This window comes from Neolamprologus multifasciatus, chromosome 7 (genome assembly GCF_963576455.1).
Source record: "Neolamprologus multifasciatus chromosome 7, fNeoMul1.2, whole genome shotgun sequence".
NCBI classification, from domain to species: domain Eukaryota; kingdom Metazoa; phylum Chordata; class Actinopteri; order Cichliformes; family Cichlidae; genus Neolamprologus; species Neolamprologus multifasciatus.
The window spans coordinates 41,016,004-41,043,079 of record NC_140445.1 but is presented as its reverse complement, the minus strand read 5'-3'; the positions used below and the strand labels follow the sequence as shown (position 1 = coordinate 41,043,079).

Sequence of the window (27,076 nt, the reverse complement as noted above, 5' to 3'; positions counted from 1 at the left end):
GGGGGAGAGAATGAGAGAAGAAGAGGCAGCTGTGCAGCATAAAGATGCAGAATAACTCCAGCTTTGTGTCTTTTTTCATTCTAGCTGAAGTCCGGGACAAACTGTGCTCCTTCTCACCTCAATACGAAACGCGTAATATTTTCTCTGAATGCGGGACGATTCCGTTTTTTACAGGAAGGTTGGCAACTCTACTAACTAACCTTGTGAATAAAATAAAGTTCAATATCAGTAACATCAAAGCACCCACCCAGCTGTATAGAAACTCCGTCATGCTAGCTAGTACGCAGTACGAGTTATTGTAACTGACTGTAAAAAGTCAGCATAATGAAAATAAACTCCACCTAAACTTGGTTTATATCTGACCCAGATAGACTGCAGGTCATAACTTCTTACCTGAAGTTCAGTTCACACTCGGACCGGCGGCTGCCTCTGGGCTCTCCTCCTGCCTCCCCTTTCCCTCATCCACCTGCTGGCCTCTGTGAAAGCTCCACCATAGCCACCACCAAACAACTGAGTTATCTTTCATTGTTTGTACGTTACAAAAAGAAAAACAAAAAAAAAAACCATCGGCCCGTAAAAACGAAAAATCACGATGGGCCCACCGGGTAAATGCCCGGTGGGCCTGATGGCCAGTCCAGCTATGGTCGTGCCATCAGTTAACCCTTTGCGTGCCAGCTGTGGCATGCCCAAGGTTGCCAACCCCTGGCATAGAGGATATAGCACTAGCCACAACAGGTTGTAGGAAAATCCTGAGCATTGTCTGACAGATATTAAGACGTCTGCCACCTCACATAATAGAGACCGCTCTTTCCGTAAATTGCGGTTGTGGTACTTCAGCATCTAGCTAGTGCTACTGAAGAGCAGCAATTAGCTCAACAAACATCAGCAAACACACAAACTGTTTGTCGCACAGTGTACTGCTAGCTAAAGGTCTAGCTGCTATATTTCACAAAGAGAGAAAAGAAAGAGAGCAAACTTCCACTAACCACTCAGAGATGGAGAAAGATAAGAAAGACATTGCAAGAGACGCAGAAGAGAAGTTAGATTTAAAGGGAAGGACTGCTCAGTGGGGTTTGATAAACTGGAAGCTTACGTGTAAGTCCTCATGTGTTTCAATCAGACGTTGGGTCTGCAAACATGACATTCTCATACTTCTTTTTTCATCATTAAAGAAAGACCATCGAAAAAGGATGAACCCTTCAGAGAAGATCGAAGAAAGATTGACCAGTCTGGTCCCCCACCCAGAGAAGGAAATCCCTTGCCCAGAGCAGGGCCTGGTAACAGGGGGGGGCACCCAGTACATCCTCCACCTGGCACCATGGGCCCCCCTGGAAACTATGGCAGTTCAAGTTCCCACAGAGACATCAAGCTCACCCTCCTTAACAAGGTTAATATTCTGCTTTCTTACATTTAAAGGAGTCTGGTTATCTAAATCAGAAAACCTCACCTTTTTTGTTTCTAATGCCTTTTTGTGAACCTTTAATGTTCAAAATAATAAGTCCTTAAAGAAAATGTACTTTCTGACATCTATACAAGTGAAAATTAGCCTCTATTGACACACTCTGACAATCCATACTAGCATCAACACAATAGACATCATGACTCCGTGAATCATGGAAATTCACCAACAACACAAACCTTTTGCAGCATAACTAATAGATGGTTTAGGGTCGCCTGATCCAGGCTCAACTATAACCTTTATCAGTGTGGCATCTGGCTTGATAAACATAACTGGGTGTCATCTCTATCATAAATGGAATGTATACAATGTTTTTAATTAAAATGTATAAGGAAAGTATGTACAGCGTGAAAAGAATCTTGACCAACTTGTCACTTAGCTTTTGAGTTTAAGAAAAAGCAGTATGCTTACAGACTGGAATCTATCTAAAACATGATGATTCAAGCTAGTGGAATGCATTACCATTAAACCAAATGGTGTATTATACTCTCTGTTACTGCCATTAGTTACCACAAGGAGAAGTTTTTTGTTTACAGATCAGTTATTCCAAGCTCACCAACAGGATCACTCAGCATTGTTATTGTGAGGACAAATAAAATGAAAGCAACTGTATTTAGAAATCTCAACAGTTTCCTAAGCATAAAACAATCATGTTCTTTTAGCCTGTCTCACATACTCAGTGAAAATAAAATGATTTAAACCATCACTGCTACGGTTTGGAGGAGGACTCAAGTGCAGGACTCCGGTTCTGATGCTCACAAGAAGGGTTTATTTACAATTCACCAGGTGTATATACAAGAATGTGCAGGGGGTTGCTATATAAAGCTGAGTGGGGGGAGAAGGGGTCTCCAGGGAAGTCCAGGGGAAAGTACGCGTTCTTCAGATTATCCACTCACACGATCACAGGCTCACACTCCGACACTGCCACACGGGAATCACACGGGGGAAATCCAGGAAGCTCTGTAGACAGGGAGACCGGGTTAAGTGCGACGCACAAAGGAAAACACTCTTAACTAAACTTGCTGTAGCTTGACTTCACTAACGCGTGGTAGACAACGATCCAGCGACGAACAGCAGTCACCTCCTGGCGATCGTGGCTTGTTGTGAGGTCCCTAGAAGAGTTGTGAGTTCGCCTTGTAATCGGAACGTTGCCGGTTCGAGCCCCGGCTTGGACAGTCTCGGTCGTTGTGTCCTTGGGCAAGACACTTCACCTGTTGCCTACTGGTGGTGGTCAGAGGGCCCGGTGGCGCCAGTGTCCGGCAGCCTCGCCTCTGTCAGTGCGCCCCAGGGTGGCTGTGGTTACATTGTAGCTTACCATCACCAGTGTGTGAATGTGTGCGTGAATGACTGGATATGTAAAGCCCTTTGGGGTCCTTAGGGACTAGTAAAGCGCTATATAAATACAGGCCATTTACCATTTAAATGCTGCTCCCCTTAATGAGACCCAGGTGTCTCATCTCCCGAGGGCGTGGGCCGAGGGCGTGAACCCACAGTGAGTTCCGCCCTGGCGAGAGAGAAGAGGAAGAGAGAGAGAAACAGAGAGAGTGCTGATCAGCATGCAGCTGATCCGCCTGGCCGTGACAATCACGTGAGACATGGTTTAAAAAAAAAAACAAAGCATTGTTACCAAGATTAACACAGCAAATACGAGTGTACATACATAAATTCCTGCTTTATCACGTTTTACATGGAAAGTCAAACTAACAGAGACACACTGAACGCACCTCATTGCCAATTGTAACCAAACAGAAGGAAGTATGTTCATCTTCACAGTATGCAGTTCAAGAGAAAAAAAAAATGTTTCTAACAAATACGCAAAAAAATATTGAATTAATTCACTGTCTGTTACAGTCTCCAAAGTAAAATGTTCAGTGGTGTCAGGTGTTACTGTGAAACCAAGCACAGACCGGTCCACTGTCAGAGGCCATAAGATTAGTAACCTTCACTAGTGCTGTTTCTGTGCTATGATGAATTAAATCCTGGCTGAAACTCATCAGAAGAATTGAAACAACTCTTTAAAAGCCAAAGATCTGCAGCCTGCACACTGAAGAGCTCCACATTTACCCAAAAATTGACATTTTGAACACACTGATTTTTCTCCAACCGTAATGTATTTAGTGGCACTTTTGGGCTTGTGGTTTAAATCCTGAAATTAGAATAAATTAATGAAAATATTTTAAACAAATTTTAATCTTAATAAGGAACTAACCTAAAAATTTGGTCAACTTCACTCACTCCTCTTGTATCTGATAGAGAGTATCTATGCTCCCAGCAAATGTCATCTTAGCAAGTTTATTTGCATTTTTGCATGAAACAATAGACAACTTGACTCTTTACTTGAGCTTGATTTCCATTCCAGTATGGACCCATTTCTTGCTTTTCTGTAAATTTTCCTGAATGTTTTAATTGTTCAATTTCAGCAGCAGGGAGACAAAGGCAACAGGAAGCGGTACCTGCCTGGAGACAAAGACAGGCCAGGTTCCCCCCTCAACAAAAGAATGGCTATGTCTCCAGACAAAGGTGAGAAACATGACTGACTAAATAGAAGCACTTTGTCTCCCAGGGAAATTTGCCTGAACCTAGCCCCTCTGTTGTACAGGAGCTGCCAACATTCCTGGGCCTGGAGCAAATTCTCCCAGGAAAACCTACTCAGTGTGTCTAGCTTTGCTCTCAGGTCCAGAACATACTGAATTTCATTCCTTCCTTCCAGTTTTCTTCAATTTGGTCAAAAACCCCAAACATTAACTGGGGAACCTGTAAACAACAGAGGGTCTAACCAGCGATTCCAATTGTGTTCATCCTTCGTGAATGAAATTACGAATCACGGACTTTAAAATCTTTATATTAGCGTTGTATTAGATCTGGTGCAATGTGATATCCTGAAGCAGTGCCAATGCACACCATTTCTTTAAAGAGTGTAGTGCAAGCGCAGTTTTCAGGTCATCTCCCCAAGATACTGACTGACCAGGGCACATTGTTCATGTCTCTCACACTAAAAGAACAATACGAATTATTGGGCATTAAATCTCTTTGGACCAGCGTCTATCACCCTCAGACTGACGGGTTGGTGGAGCAACCAAATAAGATTTTAAAGTTCATGATTCGTGCGCTCTGGTGAAATGGCCCAATGAGGCCCATACACTCAAAAGGGACCACCATTAGAAGTAATGGGCATGAAGGTGCCTTTGGAATGCCGGGCTGGTTCACCATCTAACAGTCAGGACAAGACACATCGTTGCACATCCCCCCGAATGCCCAGTCATTATTAGCTCCAGAAAATTGCACCTGTTTTCTAGGGGTGCAACGATAGTCGTATCGGTATTGAACCGTTCGATACAGTGCTTTTGGTTCGGTACGCATATGTATCGAACAATATAAATTTTTTAATTTATTTTATCAACTTTTCTTCTGACGATGCTGTCTGCGTTGAGCGCTCAGTGGATCTGCGTTCGACTACTCCGTCTAGGCTGCACTGTTGAGCGCAGATCCACTGAGCGCAGCACAAGCTAACAAGACAGAAGCTAAGCTCGTTGCAACATGGCAAATTGAACCTCCCCCACCCTCATTCATATCTGGCCTTTGGAACTGTTTTGGTTTTCATGTGAAGCATGACCCTGATGGTAAGCTTGTCATGGACAAAAGTAAAACAGTATGTCGCTTGTGACACACAATGCTCAATTACATGGGTGGGAACTACTGCGTTAGCGCAGTTTGCTCGTTAACGTGTTGACGCCGTCCAGCCCCACGCACGGGGCGATCCGCGGTAGCTCGTTAACTGAGATTTGCCTTGTTGTGGCGTTAACGTCATTTCAACGAGATTAACGCTGACAGTACTAGTGGGAACACAATGAATATGACTGCACATTTACGCCGACATCATCCTAGTGCAAAGACAAGTGGAAGCAGACAAAAACAACAAGCACGCATGCTACAAACTTTACCGAGTCATTTAGACAGCCGTTAGCACATGATTCTCCTTATGGGGACCTGATATGTTTAATATGCTGCTGAGAATATAGCCCAGAAGAAGCGTATAGTATAGCTTTTATTTTGGAAAGAGCCATTTCTCTGTAATAAACTCTCTTTTCCAAAGATGAGTGATTCCTCTATCAGATAGATTTATTTTATAATTTTGTTGTTTCAGCAACATTAAATTTAAAAACTGTACTTTTGAGTTAAAATATATATTTATAATTTTAATAAATGACAAATTAAAAAAGCATGAACATTTTTTTGCATCGAAAAATATCGAACCGTGACACCAAAGTATCGAACCGAACCGTGAATTTTGTGTATCATTGCACCCCTACTGTTTTCATATGAACAGCTTAAATGTAGTTTAGTCTGTCTGCCTCATTATCTCTTAATCTGGTGTTTTTTAGGCCGCGATAAGAGGATACCTGGCCGACTCCCACTTTCTCCTCGAATAGATCGACCCAGAGGGCGACCCATGCCCCCACAGGGAGACAGGTTGGTGGCTTATTGTTGCTGAAGGCCTGTGGTTTTTAAACCTTCACTGAACACAAAAGACATTCAGCTAGAACTGTGGAATTTCTTAAATCACCTTTCTCTGTGTTGTACAGCCTCTGTATAGGCAGCAGTGATCATGGTGACTCAGGCCAAACACATGTCTGTCATGTCATGTGGTCTGGCAAACTTCATAAGCCAAAATGAGGAACAGGCCACAGATAGTTAACCTTCCCTGCACGTGTTGTAGTATGCATTGTCTCTTGTGCAAAATCCCCTCTATGAAATAATTCCGTTGTGTTATCAAGCATCCTGTTTTGTACTGAACTGTACTGAACACAGAGGCAGAACCAATGAGAGAATTGAAATAACAATTTGTTTTGTCCACCATGAAACTCTCATTGTGACTTCCATTATGAATAATGTATGGACTCATGTCATACCACTTTGGACATCCAGTATAAATGTTCCCGTTAGGTTGTTTCCTGGTTTTGGAAATGGGAAAGTTCAAAAAGAAGAGACAGTGGCAAGTTTGTTTGTTTTTTTCCAACATGAAGAGATAGTAATGTTTACTTTACCAGCAACACAGCAAGGTTAACCTGGGTCATATACACTAGTTAACTATTTTAGCCCGCAGTAGCTGATGAGCAAAATTGAGGCATGTCAGCAGACACACATGAGTTAGAAATAACAGAGAGGGTTATGTTGGAGCCAGGGAATTGCCTTAGTGAAACTCTGAACAGACTTGTGAAAATCGAGAGATCGAAGGGACCATTTCCATTTCCTTGTTTTGTCTGACCAACAGTCCCAAATGCAAAAGGTAATCATTTTTACTATGTGGTGAATAAGCATCAAATACTGTACTATGCTATAGGCGTTGTTAAACTTTTGTATACCTGAATAGTAGTAATTGTTTAATTAACTGAAAGGCCAGTATCATAAACAATATCAACATTGTTCAGTAGTCTAATTTACCAAAAGGCTTTTGATCAAAAGATTTTTAAAATGGTTCAGGGACAGTGTCAATAGTTCATTAGATGCTCAGCAGGTACTGTTTTCAATCTGCACAGTTAACCAGAAATGAAAAAAAAGCTTCCACAAAACTGCTTCTAGTTTCTGAAAACTGAGAATTGTTTCTGCTTGTCATTGACTGATATGCAAATAGAGGTTGGTTTTTTTTTTGTTTGCGTTTTCTTTTTTTAGCTCTAAATTACCGCTTAAACTTCTTTACTTTCGTTAGCAGTCTAAAGACTAAAAAGTATTTGAATCGTTGTAATGTTAAAAGATTAATTCATAGATTTTGGTTGGTTGATTCTATATTTAACCTATTAAATATGTGATATTAAGAATTGTATGTAATTACTTTAAAGCTGACAAAGTTTTATATTGAACTTATTGAAACTTGCAGGGATCTAGTTATAACTAAAGTTAGTGGATAACTAGCTTTAACAACTAGGATTAAAGAGTTTAACAGTTAAAACAGACCCAGATGTGGATAAACACTGAATGGGTTTATAATAGTTGATGAATCAACATAACATCCCGTTTAAAACTGAAGACATGATGTGTGCTGTCATCTAACTTAAGTGTTGTTAAACAAAGGCTGATTCAGCAGTGGAAGTAGTGAATGCAGGGAATGGCTCTCAGACATTCTTTTCCTGTTTTTAGTCATGTATACCCATCTGCACTTGGCTGGTAATTATAACACTTAACTCTGTCTGTCTTCTTAGAAAACGTCCTCTGTCTCCACCTCCCAAATCATCTGGGAAAAGCCCAGCAGCTCCATCGGCCAAGCTGGTCACACCGAGTCCAGCATCGGGTGCCGGATTGGGATCTAGCAAACCCAGCAACACGTTGTCCCGGCGCGAGGAGCTTCTGAAACAGCTGAAGGCTGTGGAAGATGCCATCGCCCGTAAACGAGCAAAGATTCCTGCCAAATAAATGGCAGCACAGCCCTAACCTGTTCATCCACATGCAAAGTCTGCCTGGGCAACCATGAGGGTCACAGGGTGGACTGTTTTTTGTTTTGTTTTTTCTCAAATCTCCAATGGACATGTAAAAATGTTGTATGGTTTGGTTATAAAGGCTGTTGTGTGAGTGAACAGGAAGTAATTGCCACAAAAACCACCTTGGGCTTGATGGGCTCTGCTTCATTTTTCGAACATTGATCACTTCCATGTTCCCGAGTTTGCTCCCGTTAAAATCCTTTTAATGTCTCAGCCACATATTACCTCACAAATAGAAGAGGTCATCTGGGCATTTGGCAAGGAAAGGGACGTCTCAGGAATGGAGTGCAATATGTTTAGACTTCATAATGCAGAGACAGGATAGTAAAGGGGTACTGTGTTTACCTGCTGCTCACTTTGTTCCCTCACTAGAATGGAAGCATTTTCCTCATGGTGTGATGAATAATAGATCTATGAACACTGAGCCGTTTCTGTCTCTTTTACTGTCTTATTCTTGCATTTTTTTCTCCTTTTTCCTGTATGTGCAGTGGTGTGACTGTTGGCTCAGCTCTACAGGGTACCAACAGCCCACAGGACCTCAGAGCGTTTCTTTGTACAAATCTCCAAGTTCACAAGCATCCATACTCGGCCCAGCTCCCTCTTTAACCAATGCCTCGCCTCCTTACTGTGTTTTAGGATAGTGGTCATTTTCACAGCTCAGAACCTTTCAAGCATATCATTATAAACCACATTGATGTGAAGTACTGCTTTTTAAAAAATTCCAACGTTTTGTTTTTCTTAGCTCTTAAGTGATAAAACAATGTTTTCTGTCACATTTTTTGTTGAAGGAGTCTGAGGTGGAATGGGAACATTTAGAGACAACGTATGTCTTGCTTTTGTGAGAAAAGCCTCTAAATAAACTATTTTGATAAGACTAGTTCCTTTGTGTGCTGTCAACTGTTGAAAAAAGAAAATTTGTACAGATCCACAGTAATGTATAATAATTTCAAAGGGGCATTGTTCAGTTTAAACAGCATACAGATGTTTGTTAAGAACGTCCATGTTTTTTTAAGCTAGCGCATTATCATGAATCTATTCACAGCATTGAACCATCACAATTGAGTGTTGAGAAATTCCCATCTGCCGTCTCTAATAAAGTCACTATCGCTTTCTTTGTTAAGCCGTTGCATTGCTTCTAAGGTCACAGTGAGGTCATACCTGATCTTATCATAGTTTTGCTTTTGACAGGGCAGTGTCAGTCACCACTGCGGTCCTGACTGCAATTTCTCAGCAACTACCAGTTCTACAAGGAGAAAAATCTGGTGCTGGAGGAAAATTCAATTCAATTCAATTTTATTTATATAGTGCCAAATCACAACAAATGTTGCCTCAAGGCGCTTCATAGATACAGAGAAAAGCCCAACAATCATATGACCCCCTATGAGCAAGCACTTTGGCGACAGTGGGAAGGAAAAACTCCCTTTTAACAGGAAGAAACCTCCGGCAGAACCAGGCTCAGGGAGGGGCGGCCATCTGCTGCGACCGGTTGGGGTGAGAGAAGGAAGACAGGATAAAGACATGCTGTGGAAGAGAGACAGAGATTAATAACAGATACGATTCAATACAGAGAGGTCTGTTAATACATAGTGAGTGAGAAAGGTGACTGGAAAGGAAAAACTCAATGCATCATGGGAATCCCCCGGCAGCCTACATCTATTGCAGCATAACTAAGGGAGGATTTAGGGTCACCTGGTCCAGCCCTAACTATATGCTTTAGCAAAAAGGAAGGTTTTAAGCCTAATCTTAAAAGTAGAGATAGTGTCTGTCTCCTGAATCCAAACTGGAAGCTGGTTCCACAGAAGAGGGGCCTGAAAACTGAAGGCTCTCCCTCCCATTCTACTTTTAAATACTCTAGGAACAACAAGTAGGCCTGCAGAGCGGGAGCGAAGTGCTCTAATAGGGTGATATGGTACTACAAGGTCATTAAGATAAGATGGGGCCTGATTATTTAAGACCTTGTATGTGAGGAGCAGGATTTTGAATTCAATTCTGGATTTAACAGGAAGCCAATGAAGGGAAGCCAAAACAGGAGAAATATGCTCTCTCTTTCTAGTCCCTGTCAGTACTCTTGCTGCAGCATTTTGGATTAACTGAAGGCTGAAAAGTGAGCCTAGTGATCGAAGTCTAAACTTCGCCAGTGGCCAGTCGTGCAACAACCAGTGGGTGATGTCACATTGGCTATGTCGATCTTTTGGATAGATGCAAACACTATGGTGTACTGCATTAACGGGTAGTACACCATATGTCTGTGAAGGTTCTCAGTCATCCAGGTCATCGTAGTCTAAGGAGCTTGGAGAGAAAAGCGTCTGGACTTCTTTAAGTTGCTTGAAGACGTTTCACCTCTCATCCGAGAAGCTTCTTCAGTTCTAAGGTCAAATGGTGAAGAGTCCCAGATTTAAACCTAGTGGGAGTTTCCCCCCACAGAGGGACAAAAGGACCCCCTGATGATCCTCTACCTAATCACATGAGCCAAGGTGTGAAAACGGGTGTGGGTCACAGTCAGCCAGGATTTCGGATGAGCTCATTTTGAAACCTGGCCCCACCCTATCATGTGATTTCCTGAGGTCAGATGGCCCAGGATGTGAGTGGGCGTTAAGGTGTCTGGGAAGGGATCTCAAAACTGGATTATAGATGGCAGACAGTTGGTGTGGTAAACCACCGCCTCTGTTCAAAGATGGTCGCTCACAGTGGACATAAATGGCTTCTTTCACTCCTCTTTCAAACCATCTGTCCTCTCTGTCCAAAATGTGAACATTGGCATCCTTGAAAGAGTGACCTTTGTCTTGTCCCGTGGAGGTGGCTCTTCTATGTTGTGCCATGCGCTTGTGAAGTGGCTGTTTGTCTTGGAGTTTGTCGTGCTTGGAGAAAACTCTCCTGAGTTCAACTCAGGAGTTTTCTCCAAGCACGACATCCCAGTGTAGTGATAGATGTAGCGATACCAAATAACAGCAACATCAGGAAGAAGAAACACGAGAAGCTAGAGAAGTACCAATAGCTTGAGATGATGTGAGGGGTGAAGGTAACAGTGGCCCCAGTGGGAATCGAAGCAGTTGGTGTGGTTACTCCCAAGCTAGGCGAGTGGCTCCAGCAGATCCCAGGAACAACATTCGAGATCTCTGTCCAGAAGAGCGCAGTCCTAGGAACAGCAAAGATACTGCACCGGATTGCGCAGGACCCTTAAGTCCTAGATATATATATAGATATATATAGATATATATCTATATATCTATATATCCATAGATAGATAGGTGTGTTGTACCTCGTGCGTGTGTGTGTGGATGGATAGATAGATATATTCAAAGCTATGTGATCTATGTGGGGTATTTTCTGGATGCATGAAGTGTTTTGCATTAAGGAATTCCTCTTCCAAACATGTGACCTGTATCTGAACCAAAAAATTTGTTTAGTTTTCCATAACGTCGACATAACTGAATAAACAACTCTCTAACATCGAACACCCCATTTGGCATGTAGTGGAAACACTTTTATTGCACTTTTGGAGAAATTTTAGAAAAATTAACCACATCAACTTTGCAGTCATGGGGAAAAGTTGCCTACAGACTCAAGAAATAATCCTGGAGGAAGTCATAAAAAGGAACTACTTTGAGCACCCAGAGCACATAGTTTAGGGGAAATACCAGACCACAATAAACAAACAAATCTGCCAACAGGTAAGTGATGCTTCCAACATGGTTATGACTTGTCATTGAATTTAAGGATTTAGGCTGATGGATGTCCATATTAACCTGTGAGTCTCCTTGGCTGCAGCTCTGTTATGCAAATATTATATTGTTTTTGGACATGGACTGCTGCCAACACCACAGAAGAGTCGCTATTCCTGTTATACTTCTTTGAAGTTTGTCTGAAGGGTGATGTCATGCATTGTAGTAGAGGACACAAGTTAAGGTGATCAAGTCCCAAATCAAGATATTAACTCTCAAATCATGACTTATGAGTCCCAAGTTAAGACCCCAAAGTCTTTTGTCAAGTTTTAAGTCATTACTAAAGTCTACAATTAATTCTTCATTGTTTTACATACTAACCATCGTCAATTAAAAATTCACAATAGCAATAATATGTTTAGAACTGGTAGCAAATTATATATAATGAATTGTTGTAAAACTGAAAACATAATGAACTTCAAACATTTACATTAAGATCTGGGTGCCTGCCAGCTGAGATGTTTTAATGTTTGCAGTAATAATAGTGTGCATGGCCAAACTATGCAGCAAGGTTGGCTATATAGGCCTGCATTTATAACATTAACTTAAATGGGTGCAGACAGGATTATTAAGTCGGTGAAACAGCCAACTCTAGTGAAGTCACTAGACACTAGTAGTGAAGTCTCTTTGGCTCTTTGTGATTTGCAGATGTCTAGAGACATTCACGTTTGCATCTGCAAAAGCTTTTCAATCCCACATAGCAAAATTGGTATGGCCTGGATCTGTCCCAAACAATGTGCTTACACATAGCCCACATACCGCAAAGAATGACGGCCCTTGGGTGGCCCAGATCTGGTTTGCCAGAGGTGGCCCAGCACAAGGCCAGTTGCATAGACACTGGTGGTCCTGTGCTGGCCCATGTGTGGATTACCTCTGGCAAACTTGATCTGGGCCACCAAAGGGCCGTCATTCTTTGCGGTATGCGGGCCACGTGTAAGTTGTGTGCAGCCACGGGCCAGTTGTAGACACACTGGTGGTCCTGTGCTGGCCCAAGATGTCATCCTAATGTGTACCTTAATCAAGCCGTGTAATAACAACATGTGTCGGAACATGCAAGAGTAACATAATGAAACTGTTCAGACAGTGAATGGACTTAATCTTATATAGCGCTTTTCTAGTCTCCCACTTAAAGTACTCTATACAATATGCCACAGTCACCAATCACACACTTACTCTTAACTGGGTGCTTCCTAACTACATTCATACACTTGACATGCAGACTGGAGGAGCCAGGGATCGAACCACTAACCTCCAGATCAGTAGGTGACCTGCTCTACCTCCTGAGCTACAGCCACACAGTGGTAAACATAAGTAAACCCTAACTAGGTTTTGGATAAAGTGTACACTCACAAACCTGTCAAACCTGCATTTGAAACGTTGGCTACTATAGCAGTATAGTATTGCAACATGACATTTGGGTCTTCTAACTAAAATAGGAACATAAATAGTGCCGTCATTGCCAGACCTGCCCCACATCTGGTTGACATACACCCTGCCATGACACCAGTCAGTCAGAAGTGTCAGCTTGATGCCAGATCCGGGCCAGACCTATTTTCTATGAGACTGGGCCACATAAACCGAACCACAATCGAGCCAGATGTGGCATGCCATCACATAGACAGTGCCATCTATGACATATGTCTTATCATGCCAGAAGTCAGCCAACAGTGCCGGCTTGATACCAGATCCGGGCCAGACCTGCTTGCTATGTGGGATGTTGAGTGGCCTCTAAGTAGAATGACCATTGGAAAGTTACCTGCAAATGCCCCTGAAACACTTGTGCAGATAAGAGGACATTCCCCTCTGTTGATAAATGAACCAGCATATCGACAAAATGCCCCAATGCGGTCAGACACTGTGACAGTAAGATTCCCAGGCAAAAAACAACAAATTTTGAGTACTCCTGTAGAGTAGATATAGTTAATTTAAAAAAACAAAACAAAACCACACACATCTTTTTTTTAAGCCATTTGGAGTCTTTGTTAAATCTCTTTAAACTGAACATGAAACTACACTTTTTTTATTTTCATGCTGTACTCAATATTACTGCTAATATACATCATCCATGTCTTCATACTTTTCATCTATGGCAGAAACTGAACAGGACAGAAACAACATCAAAAGACAAAATGCGACTTGCATGTAAAATAACTCAGTGACTCGCGCCAAATCTGACAACATGAGCAACAACGTCAGCTGGAGAAGGTGAAGGTGAATACTTTTTTTCTTGTTCTACTGTCTTTACTATTTAGGTAATAATAACAATTATTACAGTAGCATTCATGACATGTCATAAGAGTATATGAGGAAATATGAGAAGGAGATGATGCTAAGATGCGAGCAAAAATATTCACTGAAGATACTTCACACTTACTTTTATGGGGCAGGGCAGTGATAGTTTCCCATTTTCTTGTTGACACTCATTCATGCCAAGATATAATGACTTGTTATATTTACATCTTTTAATGGGAAGTTTAAATGGAGGGGTTTTTTTTTTTGTTTGTTTGTTGTTGTTTTTTTGTTTTGTTTTATAATTCATGTGTTGGAAAGGGGTTTGTTTGAAAACACTGAATGTCCTTGAGGGAAAAAAGGGGAACAGTGGAATCTACATGGACATAACGGCATGGTACCATGTGCTCTCTGGACACTGTGGTTAGGCTGGCAGGTGCTTTCTTACATTTATTGCACGTTTCCTGAAAAACAAGGAGACATCATTGATAGTGTTTGTGCTGAGGCAAATAGGAACTGTGGAAATCGAAAGTACATCAGCATAATCCACAGGAGAATGTAGGAGCTTTCATTGTTGGTTGTGATTGGATAGAGCCTTATTTATTAGAGGTCCAAACAGTGACAGCTCCAGGAAGCCTTCTTCTTTATGTTACTAAGAATAATTAGACAGAGTTTAGTACTGAAGCTTAAAGGGTAGGTGCATGTGTCAACCTCTGGGACTAGTAATTGAAGTCAGTTTGGAGGTGGCATAAACTTAAATTACTCTCAAAAAATAAGTTGATTTCCATAGACTCCTGTGTTAAATACCCAATTTTATAGCATGAGCATGACCACTTCTACTTGTCAATGGAATTATCTGACAAATGATATGTCTTGCTGTGCAGTACAGACACTACAAGAAGATTGCTCAGCACTTAGTATGTCTGTCTAGGTGTTGTACCAGCATATTTTATGAATGCCGCTTGCTAACCAAGGTTGCTAGTGTTACCACTCCTGGTTACCCAACACGGCGACAGACAAAATACCAATCTTTAAGGAGCATTTACAAAGGAAAAAGCAACATGGTGATCAGAGACTTCAAATTAGCAAAAAATAATTTAAGCATAAAAACTCACAGAGTCAGAACAATATAAAATCCCCAGATGCAAAGAGTAGTAAACAGTGAAATGTGGATCATTAAACATTATGTTGCTCACTTCTAAGTTCTTGTTAAAAAATTATTTAATAACTGATCAAAGTGTTTAATTATTGTGCCGTACAAAGTCCTGATTGCAGCATTGTAATATGCTAATGTAAATGAATCATCATAAATCATACTAACTGTCAGAATCCCTGAGACGCAGGACAAGGGAGGAAAATTAGGGACAGTGAATCTGAATGGACCATGTTCTGCATCTCCATTGCTGGTGGGTCTGTGCTGAGTCGTGTCTCCAAAGCGGCTAGTGCTTGTCATGACAGTAATCCTCAAACCAAATGGAGGTGAAAGGAGCTGCTAAGCTTCAGGAGGAGTTCCATCAAGCATGGCTAGTTTGTGGGACTCTAGAGGCAGCTGGAAGCTACTGGCAGGCCAAGCAGAATGCGACAAATATGGTGAAGCAATTGAGCAGGGCTCAAAGTGGTTCTGGTAAGCCTTTAGACAATTCAGGAGAAAAAGCAGCTTCCTCTCTACACTGTGTATATTGGGGGTGGGACTATTCTGTCATTCCAGATATTATTCCTTCAACCACTCGCCCAACTATATCAGGCAGTGAAAGGAATGATTTGTCCATCAATGGAGGTGAGGTCACAGAGACAGTTAAACAACTCCATGGTGGCAGGGCTTCTGGGATGGATGAGATTCACCCGGCTCTAGATGCTGTGGGGCTGTCATGGCTGACGCACCTCTGCAACACTGACTGCAACAGTCAGGGACAGGGCCTCTGGATTGGTAGACTGGGGTGGTTCCCCTTGTCAAGAAGCAAAGCGTGTTCACTTGATTTTAGAAGCTTTGGACGTTACGAAGTTAAAGAATTTCACTGCACAGCAGTGGTTTGTGCTTTGGCTTAATAAGAGTATGAAACTGAGTAATTTATGCTTTCTAAAGAAAACTGCTATGTTTAGAAATTCTGTGTTGAAAACCCCTTGCTCTGTTAAAAAACAAAAACAAAAAAAATTAATTAAATAAAATTAAAAGACTTTTTGACAAAAACTTTGAATTTCAGATGTGGGCTAACAGGTTTTTCCTCATCTGTATGTCCTGATGCGAGTGTTCTCTTCCAGGATGACACTGCACACATCCATAGCATACAAAAGGTGATGACAACAACCAGATCTCAGCCCAGCTATGACAAATTAGAAAGTCCTCTCCAGCAGCATCATCAAAAGCCCACATGAGGAAATGTCTTTTGAAACATAGTGTTCATCCCTTCAGTAGAGTCAGACTTGGAATCAGTACTAGAAGCTGCTCTGGCAGAGCATCGTAGCCTGACACTTCACTACAGCACTTTGGATCAGCAGTGTGTGTTTAGGGTTTTTATCTTAAAAGCTATAGCAAGAGTCAACTTTCTTCATTTGTTTCTTTTCTATTATTTTTGCTAATAATTGGAGAAAAATAAAGATTCTTCATTACGGTAGGGGATTTTTAATTTATCATTCTAAAGCTTTAGGAAGAATTTAGTTGTAAATTATCATTTAGACTTTGTTAGAGTAAAAACACGTTTCAGTCCCATGTAAAAATTAAGCTACTGGTTAAGCTTTAGGGAATCACACAAATGTCCACTGTGTCTACTGTAGCTCTGAGATTTTATAAAGTCGCATTAACTTTAGTAAAAGTTACAACTTATCGCCACGGGAGTTGGTGTGGATAACCCCACGGGAATGTAGGATTGACCCACTTGTTTAATCCCTGTAGTGCCCCCTAGTGTGTGGACGTGAATTTCTGAAATTAAAAATGTATAAGTGAATAACTCTATTGAGTAATTTACAATGTCTTTAAAACCTAACTACACCCAACCATCACAGGAACTGGGATGATTTTTCTTTGTACAGTTCCGGTCAGAGTCTCTCTCCCTGCGCAGGTATAAACATGTTTATAGATGCATTTGAGTGACAACATGTTTGTTGATATTTTTCACCAAGATCTTCTATAAATATTTATAACATTTATTTGTTTCGACAGTAATCTGATAGTAGGACACAACTGCTCGAAAGATTAGTTTGTGTTTCTCTAATGTTTACTGTTATAACATTAAATAGAAGGTGTGAAAACAGGCACCACACAGGTGATTCAGTTGTCACTCTGTGTGTGTGTGTGTGTGTGAGTGAGTGAGAGAGAGAGAGAGAGAGAGAGAGAGAGAAGAAATTCCAGGTCTGTGTTCTCTATGACAGTAGTCCTCACCTACTGCCAGCGCTACAGCTGCTTCACTGCCGGAAACAAGGAAGTTAAAGCACCCCCCCCCCCCTCCCCTCCCACGCCCCCATCTTTTGTATACATAAATAAGAGATGAATGACTGGATGTCATGAACCGACCGGTTAATCTTGGAAAGAGTCAGACAGAGCTCAGAGTCGGAGGATGGATTTGAAACCGGTGAGTCAAATACGGGACATCTGCCTCTGCTACCTCCATCACTGTTTCCCTTTGCTTCTGCTTTCAACTCCAGACTACTGCTTTTTTTCACATCTGTATGAATGAAATGACATGGTTTGCCTGCGTCTCCCCAGGTTCTCATCTTCGTACTGTTCATCGTGCCCATGTGGTCGTCCAAGATGTTCCGGTGCTATAACGACCAGGAGCTACAGGCAGCGGCGGACAGGAAGCTGAGGACGCACTACCTGCGGCCCACAGAGGCTCCGCGGACAACGGCTCGCAGCTCATCTTACTCTTGTCCCCTGGAACTTTACAAGACGCCGCTGTCAGATGAGCAGCGAGACAGGTCACTGTCCCCCTGGAGATTCGTGTAAGCAGCAGCCTGAGCACATTTTAAATCCCGATGTTATTCAGTATTTAACATGCAGCATATGAATCAAATGACGTTTTAAAGGATATAAAAGTCTTCATAACCTCGCACAAACAGCGGGTGAGAGAAGTTCCCGAAAGATAACAAAGTGTCAAGAGATTTTACAAAAATTCCATCTTTACATTTTGTTTGGGGTCTTTGTCACGTTAGACTTGAGTCAAACCTTTACACAGAGTGAGGCGCAAACTAGAAGCTCAATTTTCATTTTTATGACGTAGTAAAATCCTTAACAACAGCTAATTACAAACCGGTCTACTGCGCGCAAATATAAATGAACAGCAGTTAGAAACTAGAACTTCTTGTTTTGAATGTTGAAAGAGACATAATAGCTAAACAGATAAGAGAATAAATAACTCAGGGATCGCACGGCTACACGGTAAAATAAAGCCATAATCAGCGCACAGTCGAGCTTATTTGCGCGCCTTGAGTGATAATTGGCGCTGGTCCTTCCAGCGCAAGTGACGCAAGCATTGGATGAACCAGGGATTTTCCCCGATTCATCCAATGCTTGCGTCACCTACTGTGACTGAAGCTCTCTTGGTACATAGCTGCCGGTGTTGTGCCAAAGTAGGTATCCCCGACAGAATTAGTTTCCCCTGCGTCGGGAGCACACGCTGGACTGTCCAAATCACGGACAAACAGTATCCCACATTGTTGATTTTTAGTTTACAAACACTTCTTATAATGACTAACTACTCCTGACATTTTTGAGATGTTAGCTCTTTATACAACGAAGTTATAGTGGGATACAAATAATATCAGGCTGATCCTGCCACAATTTGTCTCCCCTGTGTAAATCACGGACAAACAGTATCCCACATTGCTGATTTGTCGTTCACAAACACTTCTTATTATGACGCATTACTCCTGAAACTTTGGAGGATTTAGCTCTTTATATAGTAAAGTTACAGGAGAATAAAAATATAAAAATAGTTATCAGCCAAAACGTTAATGGTTTGTTAAAAATAATCCCATCTGATACCCGTGAGCAATAAATATATAATTTTCTGTTGTAACCCTCAAACTGAATGGTAATGTAACGATACTAATTTTTCACTTTTTCACAAAATGAAAAATCAGTACTTCTTGGTGCTCCCAGCACAGGGGAAACAAATTTTGTCGGGGATACCTACTTTGGCACAACACCGGGAATGACTGCATCCTGTGTCTCTTTATTAACCATAACTGGAGAGAACAGAAAACAGATAGATAAATGAGATTTACGAGTTGTCTCTTCAGGTAACGATAAAAAAAAAAAGTCACTTCAAAAGAACAAAATAGTATAATTCTGACTCAAATGACGCTAAAACCTTCAAGCCAAACGCTGCCATCTTGTGGTGAATGGTTTGATTAAATTTTGTTGACAGCTTGATGTTTGTTTGTTTGTTTTGTTTTAAGAAAAGAAAAGAAAAGAAAGAAAATAGCACAGGATGAATGTGCCCTGTTCTTAGGATTGCTTTCCTAACATTTTGGACGGGGCTTTTGTATTTACTAAGACCATCTGCTGTTACTGACATATAGAACCACACGCTCCACATGTCTGAATAAACTGTAGCTCACCGAGTCCTCTTTTGTTTTTAACAGAACTCACATCAAGGAAGATCACTTTCCTTCGACATATGTTGGTGCTCAGTGCCTGTGTTCAGGATGCATCCAGCTCAAAGACAATAAAATGATTGAGGATTATGACTACAACTCAGTTCCCATCGTTCAGAACAGAGTGTTTCTCAAAAAGGAGCTTTGTGACGATAAGAAGACTTACCGTCTGAGGCCAGTGAATGTGGAAGTAGCTGTGGGGTGTACCTGTGTCAGACCCCAGAGCTCCTAGGGGAGAACCATCCAGACCTGCTATCACATGACACGCATAAAATGCATGAAGTTCATGAAATGCACCAAGTCTAATCAGCGGTGTGAAGTCCTGCAGCATGCTCATAGTGAGCAGGCTGTGACTTAGAAGGAACATCGCTGGGAATATTTAATGCGGCTTCAAAAGTCACACAAACCTATTTATACACTTAGCTATTTACTGTTTATTTATCAATAATATGTTTTGTAGATGTTTGCTCTCTTAGTTTTGTTTACAGACTCCTGCATAGTGCAGTAAATGTAATCTGGGTATTTTATTACTTGATTTAATTCATATTGATGACCTTCTCATTGAAAAAAGCTATTATATAGTTTTGTTACATAACAATTGAACTGTTAATGGTATTTGAAGAATGATCTATTTATTTGGTCTGCTACTCTACTTTGTATTTATTTATGCTCAAGGTTTTGTCCTAGTGGGACTATATAAGTCTAGTGAAGACTTTAAGTTTAGCTTCTTTGAAGCAAAATAAAGAAAATGTCTGCATTTCAAAAAAAAAATGAGTATGTGTTTCTGTTACTGGATCGTGTAAAACAACCACACAATCTTCCAAAATACCCAGTGTCAGTAGGTTTCAGTGATTTGAATATGTAAAACATGTTTACTATTGTCAACACATCTCTAGTATTTATTCTAATGTTGGAATTTCCACTTATAGTCCTATAGCCACCACGTGCTTCACAATAAAAAAACCCCCAAAAAACTATAGAACTTAATTTTAAAAATTGTTAAAAAGTTTCCAAATGTAAGTCTAAAAAGGTGCATTTTTACCTGCCTCTTGAAAGAGACTACTGAGTCCACAGAGCTTAAGCTCGGAGCGAGGGGTTCCAGAGTCTGGGGGACACTGTGGCAAAGCTCCAGTTTTCAGTCTCGTATTATTCAAAACAAGTAGTCCCTGATCACATGACTTCAAGGAGCTGCTGGGAATGTATGGAGGAGCTCCGTAAGTCAAAAACAGAATCTTAAAATGGACCCAGAATTCAGTGTGGAGCTGGGTCAGCAATGGTGTGGTATGAAAGTACTTAGAACAATAAGCCAGAAGCCTCACAGTAGTGTTCTGAATGTGATGGCATCAGCCACACATGGGTAAATCAGTCCATTTGTTCACTTTATTAGTTTAGTTTGCAGTTTTCTTCATTACTATAATTCATTAATCATTTTAAATGGTTGGGCCAAACCACCATAAAAGCTACCCTCTTGTGTCTTTGTAATTAGGTCAGTTTGTGAGTTAAGTTGTGTCCAATTTGTTTCTTTAAGTTTCTGGAAATTACTTTTTGTAGAGTTCTATTTAGTTGACCTCTTTTATGGGCCTGCTAGTTGTGTTTTTGAATTTTGTCTTTTGAACTTTTTTGAGGGTTAAAAGAAAGAAAACCCTTTTTTCCTGTGTCCTCTGTGCCTTGGCTGCATGGACCCTCACACTGAACAACCTGCAGGTGTTCCAAGGAGTTTCTGCTTAGACAAGTGAACAATGAATTTCAATAATCTACACATGATGAAAAAATGCATCAATAATAATCTCAGGTTCAGAGCGTGACACAATGGGACTTAACTTGGCAAGTGAAAACAGAAAGAGCAAACTAGAGATTACACATGAACATCAAGAATGATCAAAGAGTCAAAATTCTAAGGTTCCTGATAGATGATTTACCAAATGTTGTAAGGGGACAAAGGAGCTACCTTTGGCAGAAATCTGTCAGGGCACACACAGGAACTTCTGTTTTTTCTTCATTAAGTTGCAGGAAATTGTCAGCCATCCAACTTTGAAGAGAGTCTAAGAACTTATTTTGGATCAGCAGCTTAGAAACATCTTGGGGTTAAAAAGAGATGTATATTTGAATTTCATCTGCATAGCAGTGATATTAAATGTCCTTAAATGTGCTCAGAATATGCAGAAGAGGGAGCAGACATAATAGAAATAAGAAGAACCAAATGTGGCACACCATAGGTAAGAGAAATAGATGAGGAACTCTTACTCTCCTACTTAGAAAAGCCTTTTATGATCTGAACCAATGCAGAAGGTAAGGTACAACATAGTAAAACAGAACATTCTTCTGCATCACTTTGAATCTAAATATTAAAATATCAGTATAGACCACTCTATCAGGAGCTGTTGCATGAGACTGTGACCTTTCAGCTTTTGGTACTGACAACACTACCTGCCCTGCAGAGAGGTGGTCAGTCTTTTTAATGTTAAGACAAACACTGCAGTCGGGAAATGCCCATTTCAACTGCTGCTACAAGCAACTTTATTGAGTATTTAAAAAATGTAACTCAATTAACAAAGAAACGTGTCCACTGGTTCTACTATGAATTCAGTTGGGAATCAACCAGACAGACTACACACAATTCCACTACCACACCAGTTTCCACCACAAAACTTCATAAACCCGCCGGCTGTTACCAGAAAACCCCAATGATAACAGCAGGACCAGGGTTAAAATCACTAACACAATATCTAAAGTGGACAATATGGGGGAAAAAAGAAGTTAAAAGTAGGGATGGGAAGCTCGAAACTAATGTTTCGAGACTGCATCAAGCTTCCGAAGCACAGATGTTTCAGTTCAATTTTATCTACAGTGCCAAATCAGAACAGCAGTCCCATCAAGATGCTATATATTGAAAGGTAGACTCAGTAATAATACATACAACTAACTACCCAATATGACCCCCTATGAGCAAGCACAATGGCAACAGTAGGAAGGAATAACTCTGATTTGACAGGAAGTAGCCGCCAGCAGAAAGGCCTGAAAACTGAAGGCTCTCCCTCCCATTCTACTTCTAAGCTCCCAGCAGCCTAAATCTATAGCATCTTAAATAAGGGAGGATTTATGCTTACCTGATCCAGCCCTAACTATAAGCTTAATCAAAAAGGAAAATTTTAAGGCTCTTAAAGCTTAAAAGTAGAGACGGTGTCTGCATCCTGAATCTAAACAGGGGACTGTTTTCATAGAAGAGGGGCCTGAAAGCTTCGCCTCCCATTGCACTTTTAAATAATCTAGGAACAACAATAACCCCACAATCTGAGAGCAAAGTGCTCTAATGGGGTGATACGGTACAATAAGTTCATTAAGATAACATGGGGCCTGATTGTTCAAGACGTATGTGAGGAGCAAGAATTCAGAATCCAGTTCTGGATTTAACAGGGAGCCAATGAAGGGAAGCCAGTACAGGAGAAATCTCTCTTTCCTGTCAGGACTCTTGCTGCAGCATTTTGGATCAACTGAAGGCTTTTCAGGGAGTTTTTAGGACATCCTGATAATAATGAATTTCAGGAGTCCAGCCAAGAAGGAATAAATGCATGAACTAGTTTTTCAGCATCACTCTGAGACAGGATATTTCTAATTTTAGAGATGTTGCGTAAATGGAAGAAAGCAGTCCTACATATTTGTTTAGTATGTGCATTGAAAGAAATATCGAAAATTCGAAAAAGGTTCCTCACAGTGCTACTGGAAGCCAAGGTAATGCCATCCAGAGTACGAATCTGGTTATGTACCATATTTCATTGAGTTTTAGTGTCGGGTACAATAACCGCAGTTGTATAATTTATAATTTACAAGATTTCGAAACACTGCTCCAAAGCGTGGCTCAAAACGCTTCAGCCCACTTCTGACAGATGGCGTACCCGCTGCTTCTGGCCATTGCGAGGTGCCAGCATGATTTTTTTAATGAACCACAGTCATTTGTAATTACTGAATTAATGTTTGTGATACCGCTTACACGTGCATGTTTAAAAGGAAGCAATACCCTCTTTTTGTTGTGGATTGTGAAGACCAATATCTGATCTGATCTGAATATCAGATCGCTTAAAGACTGGAATTCAAAGTGTAATCAAATAAATATTTAGAGATAATGTATAAGTATCTTATTCAGTGATTACTGTCATATAGATGAGGGAAAGCGAGAAAAACAGAGATTCGTTAAATTCGTTACATACAGGTATAACAGAATAGCTTTAGTGTTGTTTATTTAAACTCGAGTATAAATTTATACAAAATGCAGCAAGATATTAAAAAAACATTTTTATTGATTAAAAAACACACTATATCGGATTCATATCGGTATCGGCAGATATCCAAATTTATAATGTTGGTATCGGTATCGGACATAAACAAGTGGTATCGTGCCATCTCTAACGATAATACACACACACAGGCACACCCACACACACGTTTAAATAAAATTGAAAAAACAAACAAACAAAACAAAACCTAAGAAGAACCCCAAAACAAACACAAACAACGAACCCCAAAACACACACACAAAAAAAAAAAAAAAAAGGGGGGGGGGGGGGGGGGAGAGATATGATATTAATCAGCTGGTAGAGCGTTTAATGACTTGCAATAGTTTATGAAGGGGCCCCAGACACGATAAAATTCTCTGTATTTGCCCTTCGCCACAGGGCCTATCTTTTGCAATTTAAGAAATGACATCACATCTCTAAACCAAAAAGAAACTGAAGGTGGCTTTGAAGATTGCCAAAGGAGTAAGATGCAACGTCTAGCCAAAAGTGATGTAGTCTCAAGGCGCTTTATACTGATATAGAGCCTAGTGCAGGGGTCAGCAACCTTTAGCACCCAAAGAGCCATTTGGACCCAGTTTCCACGCAAAAGAAAACACTGGGAGCCGCAAATACTTTTTGACATCTAAAATGAAGACAACACTGTATATATTGTTTTTTGTGTATTTTGTTTTGTTTTTTACCTTTATGCTTTATGTGAACAACTAAGGTGTGTTACTTAAATCCATGAAGTGCTACAGAGAAAATTAAATTTTATTTATGTAATTAACACATTTTGAACTCTTAAAGAAATATAACAAAAGGAAAGACACCCAGCTGAACTAAAATGATCCAGCAAACAAAAACTGTTGTGAGCCGCCACCCTTATATCGCCGCGGACGCCGCCTTAACGTCTGTGCTCTCTATGCTGTTGTGTTGGCGTGTGTCGGGCTGTGAGCTGAAAAGCTACAACAGGTGTTGTGCTAAAAAGTGATTGCGGTCCGCGGGAGCAGTTAAAGGTGCAGCTCCCGGATTACTTGCGTTGACAGCTACTTCCGTGCAACTGATATAACGTGGGAAAAAACCCAAACACATTTATGCCTTTGTTATGCTACACACTGAAAGCCTTTGCTTTCAGTGTGTAGCACAGTCACGAATGACTACACGCATCACGATGGAATAATTAATGCCTACAGGTTTAGTATATCTACTCTCGTTGTTCATATTTGTTATAAGACTGTCGAATAGTAGTTAAAACAATAAAGACCTATTGTGCCAGTATCACCATGACTCTTTCTTGTTTGTTCAGAATAACGGCTGAGAACATGGCATTTTAGCGCTACCAAAAAATGATTCTGACCTAACTCGTGACAGAAACAATATTTCTGGTTCAAACTTGTTGGAAATCATCCAGAAGGGTTAAATGTGACACATTATATCCCAAACAGTCCCTTAGAACTGCTGAATAACTTTTAAAATAACATTAATACCGATAATATGTCATTTTCAACCTGCCAAAAAGTGATTGTGGCCTTTTTCCTGTCACTGAAACAATATTTCTGGTTGAAACTTGTTGGGTATCATCGAAAAGGGCTATATGTGTCACATTATATCCCAAACAGTCTCCAAGAACTGCTGAGTAACTTGTACAGGAACAATAACACTGATAATATGCCATTTTCAAGCTGCCAAAAAGTGATTGTGGCCTATAACTTGTCACTAAAACAATATTTCTGCTTCAAACCTGTTGGGTATCATCAAGAAGGGTTAAATGTGACACACAGGAGCCCAAACAGGCCCTCAGAACTGCTAAATAACTTTTAAAATAACATTAATACCGATAACATGTCATTTTCAACCTGCCAGAAAGTGAATGCCGCCTATATCTTGTCACTGAAACAATGTTTCTGCTTCAAAATTGTTGGATATCATCCAGGAGGGTTACATGTGACATATTATATCCCAAACACTCTCCAAGAACTGCTGAATATCAGAATCAGAATCAGAATACTTTATTAATCCCGAAGGAAATTAGGGTTACAGCAGGCAGCACGCTAATGGCGCATGCGCACTTACAAAGGAACCTTCTGACCAACTTTACACAAACATCCCATTGGGGAGACATGTCAGAAAGGTAGGCTGATAGGAAACAGACAACGAAAATACATAACATGAGGTAAGAGGAGGAGAAAAAAAACTCCACTCAGACTGAGCTCCTAGTGGCAGAACAGTTTGATAACAGAAAAAAAACACCTCAGCACAAAAAGCACATGACTATCAATACACCATAGAAACACAAGACAAGCAACATCCGGTCCTGCAGCATGTCTGCGCTGGTCCGGTCGACTGCCATCTTCCCCGGTAGGGCACAAGCATCGAAGGCGTTTGGAAAGGGAGGGGGGATGAGTGTGTGCATATCAGTGTATGTGTGTGTGTGTGTGTGTGTGTGTGTGTGTGTGTGTGTGTGTGTGTGTGTGTGTGTCCAGAGTTCAGGTGAGACAGTGTCCTTCGCCCCGCCAGGCTAAGTAAACAGTCTTCCAGCCAACCCAGGTGGCCTTGCATGGAATGGGGAGAACAGTCTAAACACAGTCGTTATCAGGGTGTTTTGTTCAGCTCCAGCCTTGAGGCTGCAGCTGGCGCCAAAGGGGTCTCCGCATGAAGTGATGATGCTTTTAACTTTAGTGCGAACAACTCATATGAATTTCAAAGCTGTTCTAACAGTCCAACACTGGTCTCTCAATCTCCCGTTGGAGAGCCGTGAGCTTTCTATGATGTTATTCAAACTTACGTTCCGTGATGTTGTCATTCTTTTTGCTCAAAGAGCAGGTTCTGAGAACTCACGACCGCAGTGCACTTCCCCAAGATGTGATCGAATTTGCGCTCAAAGGTGTTATTTGAGCTAGCCCCTCCAGATGAAATCCAGTTTTTCACTCAGAGGTCTTGTTCTGAAGAACTTTTAAAAGAACATTAATACCCATAATATGTCATTTTCAAGCTGCCAAAAAGTGATTGCCGCCTATAACTTATCACTGAAACAATATTTCTGCTTCAAACTTATTGGGTATCATACAGAAGGGCTACATGTTACATATTATATCCCAAACAGTCCATTAGAACTGCTGAATAACTTTTAAAAGAACATTAATACCGATAATAGTAATTTTCAAGCTGACAAAAAGTGATTGGCGCCTATATCCACTGAAATAATATTTCTGCTTCAAATTTTATGGACATCATTCCCAAGGGTTACATGTGACACATTTTGCTGCAAATTTAAATCAAGCCTTTATCTATTACTTCATAAGAACAGTAGTGGTAGAATGGTTATGTTAA

At 40.8% G+C, this 27,076-nt stretch overlaps 2 protein-coding genes across 11 annotated transcripts in view; both read left to right on the top strand.

Moving 5' to 3' along the window:
* zc3h18 (zinc finger CCCH-type containing 18) overlaps window positions 1-9,048 on the top strand; it is a 47,749-nt gene extending 38,701 nt beyond the window's left edge. For 8 of the 10 annotated variants that reach the window (XM_085167396.1, XM_085167395.1, XM_085167394.1 and 5 more), the window contains exons 16-19: window positions 1,173-1,387; window positions 3,880-3,979; window positions 5,842-5,929; window positions 7,657-9,048. In XM_085167396.1, the coding sequence (XP_085023522.1) occupies window positions 1,173-1,387; window positions 3,880-3,979; window positions 5,842-5,929; window positions 7,657-7,867 (614 nt within the window). In that variant the 3' untranslated portion in view covers window positions 7,868-9,048. The remainder of the gene's footprint in view (window positions 1-1,172; window positions 1,388-3,879; window positions 3,980-5,841; window positions 5,930-7,656) is intronic. The other 2 variants (XM_085167403.1, XM_085167401.1) reach the window with 1 other exon arrangement.
* A 4,242-nt stretch (window positions 9,049-13,290) lies between these two features.
* On the top strand, window positions 13,291-23,573 carry il17c (interleukin 17c). Its single transcript, XM_085167453.1, has 3 exons — window positions 13,291-17,449; window positions 17,584-17,819; window positions 19,464-23,573. Exons 1-3 carry the CDS (start codon window positions 17,435-17,437, stop codon window positions 19,705-19,707), a joined length of 495 nt encoding a protein of 164 aa, XP_085023579.1. The 5' UTR covers window positions 13,291-17,434; the 3' UTR covers window positions 19,708-23,573.
* Window positions 23,574-27,076: the final 3,503 nt, after the last annotated feature.

What these genes read in the sequence shown, in the direction of transcription:
- il17c (XM_085167453.1), top strand. An exon ending in CTGTCCCCCTGGAGATTCGT is followed by an intron (nt 17,820 to 19,463) that starts GTAAGCAGCAGC and finishes TGTTTTTAACAG; the next exon opens with AACTCACATCAAGGAAGATC.